The following is a 17,838-nucleotide window of genomic DNA, read 5'->3' as shown; positions in this document are numbered from 1 at the left end:
ACATTGGGTGCTCTGTTCAGCAATAGCTTGGCATCAAGTAGTGGAACGTCACTCTGGGAATTGTCAGCTGAGCGCAGTACCAGGCTTCCAGTCACATGTGCCAGATGCCCAATTTGAAATGTCTAGGCTTCCTTGGAAGAGATTCCTTGCATAAATTTGGATCTGAGGAAATTAGGCATTTTGATCACTTCTCTCTTCTTACATGGCTCCTTTCATTTAGAGAATGTCTTGCAGCTGATGCCAGTTGGACATATATGTACCTGATAGGACAGCCCTGAGCAAGAAGGGTACAGAGCAGGATAGGAGTTTCTCTATTATTATATAAGTACTTCCGTACTATCTTTGATTTTGCCTTTACCCAGAGAAGCCTAGAGTACTGCTGTTTGGTAACAGCTTGTCAGTCTTGTTGGGTAGCCGTATTGGTCTCTACTGCCTTGCCTTACTCCTACAGGCCTTCTTGCTGCCCTAGGCCTTGGGCACTTGTTTCTTCTTTGTGGACTCCTTGGCAAGTGCCTGCTTATTATTAAAACAGAATTTTAGGGCTTTGTTTTTCAGAGACAGGAGAAAGATTTCTTTTTGAAAACTTTTGTGTTTTCTGTGTGGTTTTTCTTTTATGGCCAGCAACAAACTTAAGCAAAAGACACACTGTCTGCTGTCATAGTTTAGAATGTGAGAAGAGACATTAATATTTCGAAAACTTTTGTGTTTTCTATGTGGTTTTTCTTTTATGGCCAGCAACAAACTTAAGCAAAAGACACACTGTCTGCTGTCATAGAATTTAGAATGTGAGAAGAGACATTAATATTACATGAATAACTGGGATAAATTCTATGAAAGACGTGTTCAGGGGCTTATGAAATTGTAAGTGGAGGAGGAACTAATTTTAAAAAGGGGTTATATTGACTGAGATACTACTTTTGCTGCCACCATGAGTCATGTTGGTTGGTGTTACCATCATCTCTTGACTGTGGGTGATTTCCTGATTTCTCTCCTTTGTCCTTGCATTCCTGCAATTGCTTATATAGCAGCTAGGATGACTGTGAAAATAAAGTAGATCATGGTACTCTTTTATTTAAACCATCTGATCTCGCCCATATAATAAAAACCAAAAGTATTATGGTTGCTCTCAAGGTATTACATTTTTTTTTTCTTTTTTTGCTAATGAGATGGAACCCAGGACCTTTACTTAGATATACATCTCCAGTCCTTTATTTTACTAAGTTGCCTAGGCTGGGCTCAGATATTTGTTCTTTTTGCCTCAGCTGCCCAGAGTGCTGGGATTTGGGATTATAGGCACACACTACTACAACTGTTACTATTTCTTTGACTTTGTCTCTTGTTTGGCCCTCCCTCTTGGCACTAGCCTTCCTTAGGCTTTTCTCTCAGGTAGCACTTAAGCTCACTCCATCATTTCTTTTGGGATTTCTCCATTCATGTTGTTCTAACATTAAAAACAAAATGTAGTTAAATGACCTGTCTTACTTGCAGTGGCAATCTCTTCACCTCACTGTACACATACTTTGTTCCTCTTACCTGTTTTTCTCTACAGTACCTGACACTGTCCTGTATTTTTTCTTTCCCTCTAAAAGCTTCACAAATACACATATTTTAAAATGTTTACTGCTGAATTCCTAGCCCTAGAACTGTGTTTGATTCATAGTAACTGCAGTTGAATTGAGGGCTTTTGGATTGGGAACACCTCCAGGTCTCCCCTCTTGCCCATTTAAAAAAAACCATTTTTTATTTGAGACAAGGTTTTGCTAAGTTGCCCAGACTGGGTTCCAACTTGTGATTTTCCTGTCGCAGCCTCCAAGAATGCTGGATTATAGCAACTTGTGATTTTCCTGTCGCAGCCTCTGAGAATGCTGGATTATAGGCAGGAGTGTTTTGCCATTCCCAGCAGAAACTCTGAAAACATGCAAGCTTAGAATAGAAAGTGAGAAATAGGAGAAAAGGATTCAAATATAAAAGAAAAAAAATAGTTGAAGGCCCTGAACTAGGAGACCATATAATTTAATGACTTGAATGTACAGTGAATATCTTGTGCCAGAGAATTGGATGATGACTAGGTAAATAAAAGATCTTATCAAAATGAAGTATAATGGAAATCCTTTAAAGGGATATAATATTAGTACTTTGAAATTTAGTTCCTAAATACAAGTGTGCCTCCTACGTAACTTTGTTTTGTTAACCCTGGTGATTGAACCTGAGGCGTTTGCTCTGAGATATATTTATAAGGCTCCCTCCACCAATCTTTTTTTTTTTGGTACTGGGAATTGAATTCAGGACCTCATGCTTGCCAGGCAGGTGCATACACCACTGAGCTAAATCCCTGGCCCTTCCCAACCTTTTTTGGAATTAGGATCTCATTAAGTTGCTAAATTTCCAAGGCATGGCTTGCATTTGGGATCCTTCTGTCTCAGTGCTGGAATTTTAAGTGTGTATCACTACACTTGGCTATAACATAGTTCTTTATTTTTATAATAATGGAATTGACATTGATTCAGTATTACCATTTAATCCATAGAATTCATTCAGATTTCATTGATTTTTCTCAATATTATTTACAGATCTGAAGGATCATGCATTGCATTTAATATGTTTGTCTCTTGTCTCTTTCAATCTGGAACAGTTCCTAGTTTCTTCTATAGCCTTCACATTTTTGAAGAGTATAAACTACTTTAAAGGATGCCTCTTAGTAAGGTTTTGTTTCATATTTCCTTGTGATTTATGCATTTTTGCATAGGTGTATTCGTGAATTGATGCTGAATTCTTTTTAGTGCATATCAGCAAACACGATATTGATGTGTCCTTTTAGTGGTCATATTTTTTTTTTATCGTTTGGTTAAGATAGTGTTAAGTTTCTTGACTTTATAGTTGGTGAGTATTGTGTATTTATTAATAGATATTTTGTACATAGATACTTGAAATTTGTGTGATATCTTATTTCTTATCAAACTCATTATTTTTAGTATCTGTTGATGAATGTTACAAAAATCAAATCAGATATTCTACTATTCTAAAAGGTGCCAAATAACAAATTTTCTGATTGTTTCTTCTAGATTTATTCATTGGCATTGTACAGTGGGGCGGAACTTTCATCTGTTCATCTCTATTTACTTTAGAATACTGTTTGTATTACTTATTTTATTTATTCTATTAGGTCCATAAAGCTAGTTTCAGCGGTACCAGAGATCGAACTCATGACCACGCGCTTACAAGGCAGGCGCGTATGCTGCTGAGCTAAATCCCCAGCCCCTAGTTTCAGTTTTTTAAAAGCATGTCCTTATTTCTTTTTTTGGTGTGTGTTGCCACAAATTTGTTGAAATATGATTAACTTTCATCAAATATTTCAAAATTAAAATCATCTCCAAAAAATGATCACAGTTTACAGGGAAACATAAAATTGACAGCTCTGTATTTGTAACATATCCTGTGCTAGGTTGAGTTAGTATTTATTTTGTTTTTTAAGGTTTCGGAGTTTTAGCCCATCTTCTGGCCCTTGTATCAAGCTTGTAGGAACAACATCTTTTTTTGGCAGGTACTCCCGATTTTTACAACTGTCTGCTGTTCCCATGTTACGGTTTGCACCCACATCTAGGGTGTGTTACAGTCTTTCTAAAGTCCTTACAGATGGAATCATGCCAATTCTCAGGATCACCGTTGGTGTCTTCATTAGCCACTGTGACAGGTACTGATTTAGACAAGGCTTTATCTCCTGAAGATTGGCAAAATCCAATGTGTGAAGACAACACTAAATTTTCAGTCATAGGCTTAACTTTTTGTTCATACTGCTTGCCTCACCTGTGGAATTCTGATCTTCATCTCCTATATCAAAAGCTTTATCTTTTTTTTTGAGATAGTATCTTGCTATGCAATTCAGGCTGGCCTTGAATTCACTGTATAGCCCAGGTTGGCCTTGAACTCATGGTGTTTCTATTTTTTCAGCCTTCCAATTGTTGGAATTACAGGTGTGTGCCACCATGTCTAGCCTGATTTTATCACTTTTTTGCATAACCAGATATTTTAGGTTTGAGTCTTGAATGTTCTCATTCTCATTCATGGAATTAACTTTTTCTGTAAGGTTAATTTATACGAGCTCTTTTTAATACAGGGCATTATTTACCTGGGCACTAGGTAGGTATGCTGATAGCTGCTTTGAAGCTCTAGTCACCTCTGGTCTCACTCAGCACATACATTTAGAAATCACATATGTATTTATGTCTGTTTTTCTCTCCATTACAGTAGCAGATGAGTTCACATTGATACTTCTAGTCCAGCCCCAAATCAACACTGGTCTTATCTTTTCCCATATTTATAATTCTTTTCTCTGACAGAGAGAAATCTATGTCCCATTATCTTTTATGTGTGTTCAGTTCTTTCCAATTGTAATCCAACTCATGGCCATGCTAGCCAAAAGCTTAATTTTATACCTCGCTTATTCCCACTCACTTAACCCTGAAAACTTTCCCCCAGAAATAACCATTGTTAAGAGGCTTGAGGAAGGCCAGGTGGGATAGAAGGAAATTAGGGAAGATTAAGAAAGTAGAAGGGGGCTGGTCTGATGGCAGTGGGTTATCAGAACTTACTAACATTAGTGTCACTAAAGTTGGTATACCACCCCTCCCACTGCTAAATTTGACTGGCTTAAAAAAAAAAGAAAGTAGAAAGGAAATAAAGATTAGGGGTCATTTACAAAGTTGGCCCTGACACTCTTCGCCTTCCTCTCTCATCAACTTGCTGGCTGAAAGCTCATGCTGATGATGGGGAGACTGCTTCATGTTAATGATCATTCTGACTGCTGTGTGGAGACTGTATTAGAAAGGAGAAAAGAGACTGGAAGATTAGTGAGGAAACCTCGTTAGTCTACCTGAAAGGGATGAGCCATGTGAACTTTGATGAGCTGGATGGCAGTGCTGGACGAACCTAAAGAAGTGAACATATACTCAAGGACAGTTGAAAGTTGGTTATCTTGTTTTAATCAGCAATTTACCAGAGCTTTGATTTCCAACGGATATAAAAATAAGAAATATGTGATTTCCAGATCACATATTAGTTTATGTTTAGACAGTAAGAGTTGATACATATTTTTCTGTGCTCATAGGTATGTTTTTTACTCACAGTTTTTTTTAGTGCATATATTTTAACTTCTGTCTTTTTTACCTTAAAAGATTGTTCATTTATCTTAAAATAACTGATTAAATTGGTTTTTATAGATCACTCCAATTAAGCTACTCCAAGAATAAACCATTTGTATTTATATGAATGTATCATATTTAGCTCAGCTAATTATTGATTTTACTCTACTTTTTTAGATATTATGATCAGATTTGTGCCATTGAACCCAAATTCCCATTTTCTGAAAATCAGGTAAGTCACTGATTTTATTTTAAAGTCATATGATAATTGTATATTACCCGTTTCCTTCTTTTTATGGCATCATTTTATTGAGATCAGTGATTTTTCTACTACCATTAAGTTTTTATGAGATAGTTTTATATTAACTGTCTGATAGAAATCTATGTCCTCTGGAGAGTCTTCTGGAATTCTGTTCATGTAATGCTTCCTAGTCTTCTGGGTCTCTGTAGAACATGAAACTATTTTATCTAGATCCTCAAATAGAGGACCTATAGATTGATTAATATGACCTGTTGTGTCCTCCTCCTTGACTTTCACAGAACTAAGGAAACTGTATAATTCAGGAATTACTATTCTTGGTTTAAAAACTATTGACACAAATTATATTTACGTATAAAAGTTACAAATGCTGTTCTGATTGTTACAATAAGTTTATCTTTGTTTCCTCCTAAAGTGTAGTTGTTGAAAATGTATGATTTCTTAAAGTTTATTTGATGTTTGGGAGACCGATTAAAAGATTTTTTTTTCCCAGTACTAGAGTATATAGGATTTTCACACTGAGCTATATTCCCAACTTTTAAAAAAAAATTATTTATTTTGAGACAGGTTCTCATCAAATTTGCCATCAAACTTGTGATCTTTCTCCTTTAGAGTACCAGAATGCTGGGATTGTAAGCCTGTGTCACAGTGCCTGGGTCTGATAAAATTTGTATAGTGTGTGGTATTTTAGAGTTTCAAAATAGTGTAAGAAAAGTACTTTAAGCATATTTTCACTGAAGTTTTTATAGATTAAAATTAGAATTATAAATAATTTACATTGAGGTTTGTTTTTAAATGCTTCAGAAAAAATGTGTATGTGGGTGGGTGTTATAATGGGTTAAGGGAGCTGGGGACTAGATGAATCAAGACAAGTAAAAGGCTGAAGCTGCTGATAGTATATAGGAGTTTATTCTGCTAATCTTTTTGTTTTCATGTATGTTTAAAATTTTTCTTAGTTAAGAATTTTTTTAAATGAGATAATTTAAATGAGGTAAAGCTCTTGTATAGGTATATATGTGTGTATTTTTGTAGAACTGACTGGGTAAGGAATTCAGCGCCTTCAGCATGCTTTACTGCTGAGCTGTATCCACAAGCTGTGAAATTCTTTTTAACTGTCATATGTAGTATACTTGTTTTAAAAACAGATAGTTTCTTTTATTAAAATTTCATTCATTTATAATATACTGTCATACAGAAAAGTAAGTCGTGTATAGTTTGAATTTTCACAGTGTGAATATACCTGTATAATTTTGAATTTTCACACAGTGAATATACCTGTATAACTACCATTCAGATAAAAAAAATATTTCATTTCCCCAAAGAAATTATTCTCCACCTTTTTTTTTTTTGGTATTGGGAAACAAACTCAGGACTTGCACTTGGCAGGCAAGAACTTATGCCGCTGAGTTATATCCCTGACCCTCTTCACCTTTTGTAATGTCGGTTTTTAATTTTATCTCCTAGCAAACTTGTAATGTGTTTTTTTTTTTTTGTCTTTCTTTGTCTTTTTCGTTTTTATCGGTGCCAGGGATCGAAGTCACGACTGCCTGCTTGCAAAGCAGGCGCTTATGCTGCTGAGCTAAATCTCCAGCCCCAAACTTGTAATGTTTTATTGGCTTTATTTTTTCTGTTACTTGGCAAGTATTTATGTATTTATTTATTTATTTATTGTCTTTTTCTTTTTTATCGGTTCCAGGGATCAAACTCACGACCACATACTTGCAAGGAAGGCACTTATGCCGCTGAGCTAAATCCCCAGCCCCCAAGTAATTATTAAGAGTTTTTCTGTTGAAGCCATGGTACATTTGTAATGATCAGTAGAATAGTGTTTATGATTACAGACATAGTGACCTTTTGAAGTATCCTATTGTCACTGTTCTACTTTAAAAAATTTATGATACAGAAGAAGGAAAAAGAGTTGATTGACTAGGAGAAGATAATGTTTTAGATATATTGAGCTTTTGATTTTTTCTCCTTATAGATTTTTCTTTGAAAGTGACAACATTTAATGAGCTCTAAGATGATAAAATAATTTTGTTTTCTTTAATTCTGTTCAGATATGCTTGACATTTACATGGAAGGATGCTTTTGATAAAGGTTCACTTTTTGGAGGATCTGTAAAATTGGGTATGTATTTTTAATAGAAATGATAGGAAACAAGGCAAAAGCATTTTGTATTTTTAAAACTTTTCATCTAGTGACTCTTGTAAGTACTAAAATTTTTTACATTTCATTTTCTTAAACTTTTAATGCTATTTCAGATTATTTATAGAGAGCTCATACCTTGCCAGGTGCTGTCCTAGTTGTAAAAATGAGTAAGACTGTTGGCATTCAGTATGTTTAGGAAGATAGTTGATCATTGTAAAGTCCAGTATGTACTGTGTAATGTGTGGTATCTGCTGCGTGAAGTTTGTCACAGCGTGTATATGATGGTAGTCCCCATAGATTATGCGATCTGTTGATACAGTCATCTTGGCTTGAGTAAGTATGATCTGATCTTCACATGTATTTGTTTTTTTTTGAGATAAGTCTCACTATGTAGTTTGTACTGGTTTTGGACTTGCCTTGAAGCCCAGGCTGGCCTTGAACTCGTTAATCTTCTTGTCTCAGCCTCTCTAGTGTTGGGTTTATAGGCAGTGCCACCATGCCCAGCCCACATGTATTCTGTGATATTTGCAAAATGGTACTATCATGTATGAGCTTGATTCTCAGAACATATTCCTGTTATTAAGTGAGGTATGACTTATGTCAGTCTTTGGACAAACTTTTGCAAGTATAAGTGAGGATATAGTGAACTCTACCTGCTAAAAGCAAGCAGTGTTTGGGTCAGATGGCAGAAGACTGAATTTGTTTTTTCTAGGCAGAAAATAATACTACATATATAACATAAACACAAAGGTCAAAATGGTATCACATATGTGCCTTAATTTCATCTGTGGGAATCTTATGTGGATTAAAAGAGTGAAAATATATAGTCATTAAAATAGTGCTAAGTATTAGGTAAAATGAATGGTAATAATAATATTTTGTCATATATATGTATATATAAATGTATGTTACACATACGTGAGTATCCACCTTGGGCCTGGGCTATATCAAGTGAAGAGGAATTGTCTTGAACCACATATAAAATATATAGTTAATGTATATAAGTAACAAAACTTCTGTTTATTTATTTATTTTTTGATGTTTCTGAGGGTCATTTTTGGCCCAAAACTTCTATTTAAGGTATTTAAATTTGTTCAATAATTTTACAAAGTTATACAAGCCCAAGTTTAATAAAAAGAATATGTGTCTACTTAATTACTATAAGCACCTGTCTTTACCAGCACATTTATCTATACTTAAGTTGAAGTACTGTTAACTGATAATTAGTATGTTTTACTCCAAGTCATTCAGATGTAAGTGACATCTGATATATGCAGATTTCCATTAGACTGACTGTGGGGATGGGTACAAGAGGCAAAGTGAGCACTGTACTATACCCTCCCCTATACAGTATTGTGTTCCATGCACGGTCTGTGGTTAAGCACTGTGTAATTGAATGTTGAAAAATACTGCTAAAAGTCACGTCATAGTGTTTACAATCCTGTGATGCTACATTACTCGCTCTCAAGGGCAGCATGTGGCATGGGTTAAAGTATTTATACATGCATTGTGTATATATATGTATACCTGATATAGTGTATACATTGTAAATATAGTATGTACTAAATACCTTGTGAAATATAGACATAGCATGCACATGTCATAAATGTTTATATATAATTTATATCTACATTAAGTACAAGGTATATATAAGGCATACACGTAGATGAGGAAATGGAAATGTGCAATTACTAGAATTTAATGAAGCCGAGATATGAATTCAGAAAGCCTAACTCTACAGACTAAAAGAGAAACAGACTAGTTTCTGGTGAGAGATAATAGGGTGAGACTAGGTAGTAGATGTGGTTTAGAGTAGAAGATGCAGGCTTAGAAAACATTTCAGAGGTGAGATTGATTGGATTTGTTGATAGATGGAAGAGGTAAAGATCTTAAGTGTTTGGCAGTTTGATTGTTTGGACCTTTTAGTAGATTGGATTTGACTCTTCTGTTTTGTATTTGGGTGAAAAAATTTTCCTAGCATTGGGAAATAATGGCTTTAAATCTCAGAAGAGGTAGAGATACAGATTTGGGAAATATCGTTACTAGATAATAATAAACTTAGCTCCTCTGGCAGGTAATAGAGAAGTGTGAAAGTTGGAGTTAGTATAATCAGAGGAAATAAAGGAAGAGGTTCTAGGAATGAGAGAAAAAACTTTCAGATTTTAAAGGAACTAGGAAAAGTTAGAGACATGGAAATAAATGCCAGAAGAGTTTTAATGGTGATGTAGTCCAGTGGTTCCCAAGCCTGGCTGCATATAGGAAAAAAATATACAGAGCGTCCTACAGATGTGACAGGTAGAAATTTGGAGAGGGCACTGGAATTAGTGTCTTTGAAAATATCTCCAGGTGACTCCACTGATTGTGCAGGTTGAGAATTGACAGAGTCATTGTGGCAAAGGTAAGGGTGGCCTTAGTCACTTTCCTTGTTGCTGGGGTGGCTACAGTCTGCGATTGGCTGGATTCATACAAGAATGGCATGACATAGGGACATAGCAGAGGACAAGCTGCTCACATGATGGTGAGCAGGAAATAGAAAAAGGAAGAGCAAAAGAGGGAGATACGCTCCTCCAGATCACACCCCCAGTAACCTGCATATTAGCTGTCATGCCCCCATAATTCAGTTACCATCTGTGAGCCCTGCCTCTCAATGTACGAGGCGCTTGGTGGACTATTTAGATGTAAATCGTAAGAGCAGATGAGGTTGAAAAGTCCCTGGGTTTGGCAGAGAGAGTTTTAGTAGCGTGCTGAAAAAGGCAGGTTGCATCAGGGAGTAGACATGAGGTAAGGAAATGTAAACAGAAGTGTGAGCTGCTCCTTTTGAACAATTTCGGTAAACATTAGGAACAGAGGGAGCATTATGCTGAGAAGGAAGCAAGGTGAAGAAAACTATGTTTAGTGCTGTTGTTGACATAAGGGAATGAAACTTCCAACCTACTGTGTGTCCAGAGTGAGTTCTTATTCTCTAAAATCGAAGAATAAATTTTAAGAATAATGGAGGAGATTAAGAGCAGACCTATCTATTGAGAGAAAGAAAGCTTCTGTTTGAGAGACAGACAGAAGGGGTCCCAAGCGGGCTGCCAAAGATTCTATTTCTTGCGATTTTTATAGAGTAAAATCATGAGATGAGGTGGGTCTAAAGTTGAAGAAAACTGGGAACTTGCAAGGTAGATGGGCATGAGGTGGGACAGACTATATGATCAACCAATAAGTTTTAATTGTTCTGGTAAAATTGACCAAATCAGGGACAGATGGGCAAGGGAGTCATGTAGCAAGTGAGCATTCTTTATGGATCAGTGACTCTTCCTATAGGGGGTTAGGATGGTGACTTTTGGCTTATCAAGGTGATCCAGACTTAATATCTAAAGATTATACTTAAGGATGTGATTGCATTTGTTCTACCCTGTCCTGAAATCTGGCCTACAGCAAGAGGTGTGTGTTTCCTTCAGTGTGTCATAAGACAACTGGTACTCTGTGCGAGCTTCGAGGGTCTAGCCTTGTTTGACAGCCTATAATATTTCTAGCTAGCTCAGCTGCATGTAACAGTGTGAGTTAAATTAGTGTGCTGAAAATAAGTAACAGATGACAGGAAACTAGGAGATACTAGAATCAGAGTTGAATAATGAGCCAAGTTCCTAGAAGAGGAAAGCAAAAAGTTAAGGAGTATAAATAGAACAGGACGTGGTTCATGAAGGCTTTTTAGCCGCAAAAGTTGGAAATTAAATGTGCTTCAGTAATATTACCCACTCAGAGTACTGTACAGTTTTTGGAGACTAAGTGATAATGGAAATACATGTTTGTTGACATGTAAAGATGTATCCATAGAATATTGAATAAAAAGCCTGCTATAGGTCAGAGTCGGTATATTACACATCGTTAAGATTCCTTGAATTAGTCTCCTTGGGACACCATTAGAATCCAGTGTTGAATTCTATTCCCTTTAGTTATGCATTCCAGGCAGCCTAAGTATGGTATAATATGTAGCTTGTCAAAAGTTGTATATGTATAAGGTAAGGTGATTTGTGAAGACAGCAAAAAATTAACTATGATTAACTCTAGGAGGGTGGAATATTGATTTTTAAGTTTATTTTCTTTGGTGGTCTTTTTTAAATAATAGTTTGAATTTTAGAAAATATTTTACTTATAAGCATGTAATTCACTGTGAAAAACTTAGTGAAAAAGAAGGAATCATGAAAAACAAGCATAGAGTTGAATAGTAAGACAGCATTCTTTAAAGAAAAGTCTCACCTTGTAGTCCAGGCTTATCTTGAACACATTGTAGTCTAGACTGGCCTCAAACCAACAGTGATCCTTTGCCTCAGCCTCTTGAGTGCTAAAATTCCAGGCGTGCACCACCATGCCCACAGCTAAAGAGTTGAATATTAAGCAAACAAAAATGAACTCCGCCTGGTTTTTAGATGTACTCCAAGAAGTTGTAAAGGAAAAAAAAAAAAAAACCCATAAGAGTTAATTACGGAACAAAAAAGGTTCTCATGAGATCTCTCAAAGATGAGAAATTGTCAAAACAGAAACCTGTCTCTAGTTTGAGGCCATTATTTTCTGGGTAGTGTATGTTTTCTTTGCTGAAATATCTTTAGTAGCATTGTAAAAAAGAGGTCAACTTTCTGAATGTCTTTGTTTTGAAAATGTCTGTATTGTACTCTCACATATATTGTGGCAACTAGATGACTAGGTAAAAATAAGTCATCCTTGGCTGATTCATTTTGTTCTCTACATCCAGTTAATTGATCAGCAGACCCTTTCAGCTTGTCCTTTAAAGTATGTTAAAAAATTCAGTTACCTCTTAGTACCTCTACTGCTACCATCCTAGGCTTGTTACCATCTCTCAGCATTTAACTGTTGTGTTCCACTAGTCTTCAGCTTTCCTATAGTCTGTTTTCTACAGTAGGATGATTAATACACTGTTGAAAAACTATCTGCTTCTTACCTTATTCAAAATAAGAGTCTGTAGTATAAGTTTGCTCTCTTTTACTACTTTATGCATTACTTATTATTTGTCCCTCTTCTCCAGCATTCTGGCTCTAGTATGTTTATTTACAAAGTTGTGTTTACTTAGAAATTGAAGACATAAAAAAAAAAAGAAATTGAAGACATTGTTCCCTTGCCTTTTAGTGTCCAGTATTACTGATAAAAGGTCTCTTTTAGTGACCTGTTTCTTTTTTTGTGGGAGGAGCTTTACAGTTTCTTTTTGTCCTCTGTGTTTGGCAGTCTGATAAGATCTAATTGGATCTCATTTTATTCTTTGCGTCTGATATTTATTATTTGCCCTTTTAGTGGAAACACTTACATCTCTCTTTAGTCCGGGAAAATTCTTAATTTTCTTTCATAATTTCCCCCTTCCCTTCCTCTTTCCCTCTGTCCTCTCTTCCTTTTCTTTTTGAAATACCTATACTTCGTTAGTAGGGTAGTGATTGTAGGGAACAGCATGAGACACACACACACACACACACGATTGTAGGGAACAGCATGACACACACACACACACACACACACACACGATTGTAGGGAACAGCATGAGACACACACACACACACACACACACACACGATTGTAGGGAACAGCATGAGACACACACACACACACACACACACACACACACACACACACAAGCTGAGATCACCCAGCTTAAAAGGCAACATGGCATGGAATTGATTGTGACTGGGTACAGGCAGAGGACTGAAAAGGCCATCTATAAGGAGCAAAGAGAAGTGGACTTTTTTTTATAGGGCTTGAATGAAGGCAAAAGACATTAGGTGAAAAGATCTTAGTAAGCATCAGTGATCAAAGTTCTCTGCATGTCTCATACCTCAGTGGGCAGAGCCCTTGAAGAAGCCAGTGTAAATGTTGGGTGTCTTCAGATGTCTGGGTGTTGGGAGTTTCTGTGCTCCATCTTACCTCTTTTATGACATCCTGTGCTGAGGGCACTCGTGCAGAGTTGAGAACAGTGCCTCTTTTGGCAGACAGATTGATTATTGGGATAGTCAAGTCCGAATTGAACCTTACAATGATTATTCTGATCTTTTTACTCATAATTCTTATATTTTTAAATTCCTTGACTTTATACTTGTTTGGATGGTCCTTGGGGTTGAATGTAGGGCCTTATGCATGCTAGGCACTCTCTACCACTGAGCTCCATCTCCAGTCTTGATTTTTTTTCTAAAAAAATATTTTTAGTTGTGATGAAATACACATAATATACCACTTTAACCATTGATAAGTGTGCCATTCAGTAGTATGAATATTATATTATTCAGTAGTATAAATATTATTCACTTATTTATTGTTCAGCCATCACTACCATCTGTTTCTAGAACTCTAACAAAACTGAAACCCTGTACCTATTAAACAGTAACTTTCCACTCTCTTCTCCCTACCAGCCCCTGGCAACTATAATTATACTTTCTGTATCTGAATTTACTCCAGATAACTCATGCAAGTAGAATCATAGCGTGTTGGTCTTTTTAAAAAAAAAAATGTAAGAAATATATAACATTATAAAGAAATTAAAAAAATATGATATGAAATTTTGCATCTTAACTATTTTTAAGGGTATAGTTCAGTATCTAAGGTATATTCACATTGTTGTGAAACAGACCTCCAGAAGGTTTCATCTTGTATATCTGAAACAATGTACACTCTCATTAAAAGCTGCCACCCATTCCCTTCCCTCATATGACCACCTACTTTCTTTCTTTCTTTTTTTTAGAGAAAGATAAAACAGTATAGAAAATGGGCAGAAATAGTGCATACTTTCAAAGAAAAGAAATAAACAGTAATAAATCACTAGTTGATGTATACATATTGCCCCCCCCCCCAAATAATTGTTCAAGATACAAAAGTGGAACATATAAATGGGAATTCAACTGGGGAGACTGCAAACCATTCTGTTCAACTATCCAACAAAAACTAAGTAATATGGCTATCAATCCTATACACTTAGACATGTACGCATTTATCCATATCTTCATTTATGTTGAGAGCTAACAAAACTGATTAGATTAAAATCCTTCTGAACAAAGATTAATAATATTGCTGGATATCACATCATAACACTCCGGAATCAGCACTGGGTACTGCAGTGCCCCTTTCTTTCCTTCAAAGTTTTTATTCTTTTCATCATATGTCATAAGATCAGTTCTCATAAACTGTTTATAGGTTTTACGCAAGCATGAGTCTTAACATGTATTTCTATTCTTTCTATATTAGAGGGAGAAACAGAACAAAGCAGGACAGAACTAAACATATTTCTATAGACACATAAAACTAAAAAGACATATAAAACTGCTGTATAAGGAGTTCTACCATGGTTACTATGCTGTTTCTTGTTATCATCAACCAAATTGGCTATATTATCAGATAAAGTATAATTGAACATATCAGTACATAACAGGATTAACAGAAATATAACTTTGTATAGTATAGATCTACAAAAACAGGTAGCAGTCAAATCAGAATGGATATCATGGTGAATCATTGTCATTTTCAGTATAATTGTCTATACTCCTCAACTTGATACCAGCAACCTAACAGTTTTGATTAAAATCTGTCAATAATCAGTATTTAAACAAGTCAGATTTAACTAAGATCAATCATGATACAACAGCATAAGTCATACAGGGATCTGGACTGAGTTAACAGGAAATTAAAGATGACCACTGTGCTATGTCCTATATCTTGGGGACAGCTGTCTGTGCCCTTAGATCCAGTGCTTGTATACAAACTAGGATGGAACAAGTTCCAACCAAGCAGAGTGGTGCGAGTAATAAGGGTTTTAATTCCTGATACACTATTTGCTATATCCTCTGCTGTTTTTTTTTTTTTTTTTTTAAGACTATTCCTCCCCTTTCCTCCCCCAGAATGAACTGTGTATTTTTGGGTCTCCCCATCACTCATGGTTTTATATTGGGGGGGGGCAACCTGCTATTTACCTAAGTATTTCTGTACTTTCTCGTTCCTGGGTTGGATTTCTAGTTATATTTCTTTGTTTATTAAAGCTTGTCTGTCCAACCTAGCCATAAATACTGGCGCAGTTACCTCTATTACTCTCTGGTTCCCTATTACTTTGAGTTCCATTTTCTCATATTTAACTTTAGTCTATATAATCTTCTTCAGGCTAATTATATTTCCTATAAGGAGTCTCTTGGTGGACCCAACCTCTTTATCCACTCTGCCTGCGATTCTCTTGTATTTAGGCCATCTATATTAGAAATTATATCCAACCTTCTTTGCCTCGTTTCTGTTGTGCTCTTTTTCTGTCATTAGTTGTCTGTCTTTTTCATTTCGCTTTCTGCTTCATGCATTGTGGCCTCTCTGCCACTGTTCTGAAATCCTTGTGCTTTTCTCTCTCTTTTGAATGTCCTATAGTATTCTCTGTAGAGTTGGATTGGTGGTTGCAAATTCCCCCAGTTCCTCTTTATCTTGGAAGCACCTTGTTTCTCCATAAATTTCTAGGGACAGTTGTGCAGGATATATCAGTCTTGGCTGGAGGTTATTGTCTTTAAAGGCTCGAATTATTTCCGCCCACGCTCTTTGAGATTTGATGGTTTGTGCTGAGAAATCTGCTGAATTCTGATGGGTGTTCCCTTGTAAATGATCTGTTTCTTTTCTCTGACAGCTTTTAATATTCTGTTCTTATATTGAATTTCTGGAATCTTGATTATTGTATGCCTGGTGCAGTTCTGTTTTGATTGTAGGTGGCTGAGCATCTTTCTCTTTTGCTATGTTTGGGAAGTTTTCCCTCATTATTTCTGTGATTAGCCTTGCAGTTCCTTTGTTTTACCCCTGCTTCTTCTCTCACATTCTTTTTTTTTTTTTTTTTTGGTCTTTTTCTTTTTTATTGGTACCAGGGATTGAACTCATGACCACAGATTTGCAAAGCAGGTGCTTATGCTGCTGAGCTAAATCCCCAGCCCCTTCTCTCACATTCTTTATTCTTAAGTTATAGATTCTTTTGTCATCTTCTAGCCTTTGTATTGTTACTGCTTGTTTTCTTGTTATTTTAAAGAAGTTTTTCCTTTCATGCTCCCACATTACAAATCTATCCTCCAGTTCAGATAATCTATCCTTAAATGTCTTTTCAGGCTGTTATGACAGCTTTCAATAGATTTTTTAGTTTCCTGGTAATCTCTTTGAACCTGCTTCACGTATTCTAACATGTTTTCTCTATTTTCTCCATCAAACAATTTTCCCCTTTTTTTCGTTCTTCCATTCTACCATCTGTTTTTTCTTGGGAAATGCTTAGCATTTCTTTAACTATTCTACTTATATCTTGCTTTACTTGGTTAAATACTTCACTTTTGAACTCGGCTATGAGGTCCCTAAGATATCGCTTTATGTCTATTGGTGCTATGCCTGATATTGCATGTTTTCTGTCCTCATTCTCCTTTGCATTTACCTTTCCTGGATCAGTGTTCTCAGGATTGGGGACTAAGGACCCTTTCTTGTTGCCTCCTCTTCTCATATTTTTTGTTCCTTCCATACAGGTGTATAATATAGGAGGCCCAGTTTCTTTCTTTGTCAGTTTCAGTTTGTCTGAAGTGCGCTGACTAGGTGGTCCCACCCACTGCAATGTACTAGGAGGTACAGACCTGGGCAGCCTATGCTGTGCCCGCCCCTCCAGGTTAACCTACTGAAGGCTTCACTGCATTAGATTGCACTACCAGGCACAGGGACTTGATTTGCGCTAGCCTACTGGGCCTCAGTCCATGGCGTTACCCAGGTCAAGCACTCCCCACCAATCCTGCTTTAGAGGGGAATATGTGACTGATGTTACTGTAGTGCCCTGTTCCGGCCAGTCTGCCGAGTCCCAGAATGTCCTCTGTTGGAGCTTCTGTTGGAAGGGTCCCCATTCCTCTCACCCACTGCAGGTCGATGCAGGGCACCCCGCCAGCTCCACTCCCAGTTCGGTTCACTGATTCCCGCTCTCAGTGTGTTTGTGTCTCTGATGAGTCGAAACTAGCAGGCTATCCCAGCTGTGCCAATTCAGGTGTGGCAGTGGCAGGGTATTCAAGCCATGGGTTCCAGTGGCAGCAGCGAGACTAGCTGTTCTAATCGCAGCACCGGGATTGCATTTCCGATTGTTTTCTCTCAGCTTAGTTCATTCCTGGGTCAGGAGGGTATATCTCCCCCTACTTAGGACTCCCCACACTGCACCATTCCTGGAATCTAAGCTGGCTATCTCAAGAGAGCCTCTGTAGCTGCTGTTATCTATCCGCCATCTTCTCCGCTCTCTCACTTGCTTTGTTTCTGTGTGGCTAACTACTAAATATTTTATGT

At 36.7% G+C, this 17,838-nt stretch overlaps 1 protein-coding gene across 5 annotated transcripts in view; it reads left to right on the top strand.

Moving 5' to 3' along the window:
- The window catches only part of Pdcd6ip (programmed cell death 6 interacting protein), a 167,247-nt gene that overhangs the window by 4,867 nt on the left and 144,542 nt on the right, over positions 1 to 17,838 (top strand). For all 5 annotated transcript variants that reach the window (XR_010051319.1, XR_010051321.1, XR_010051320.1 and 2 more), the window contains exons 2-3: positions 5,316 to 5,370; positions 7,455 to 7,524. Coding sequence is in view for 2 of the 5 variants with exons in the window: in XM_005005276.3 (XP_005005333.1) it covers positions 5,316 to 5,370; positions 7,455 to 7,524 (125 nt within the window). In the remaining 3 variants the exon portion in view is untranslated. The remainder of the gene's footprint in view (positions 1 to 5,315; positions 5,371 to 7,454; positions 7,525 to 17,838) is intronic.

The sequence above is a fragment of the Cavia porcellus genome, unplaced genomic scaffold (assembly GCF_034190915.1).
Source record: "Cavia porcellus strain 051 isolate PalLab524CR breed Dunkin Hartley unplaced genomic scaffold, mCavPor4.1 scaffold_13, whole genome shotgun sequence".
Lineage (NCBI taxonomy): Eukaryota > Metazoa > Chordata > Mammalia > Rodentia > Caviidae > Cavia > Cavia porcellus.
The sequence above is the reverse complement of the archived record's forward strand: the minus strand, read 5'-3'. Positions and strand labels throughout refer to the sequence as shown.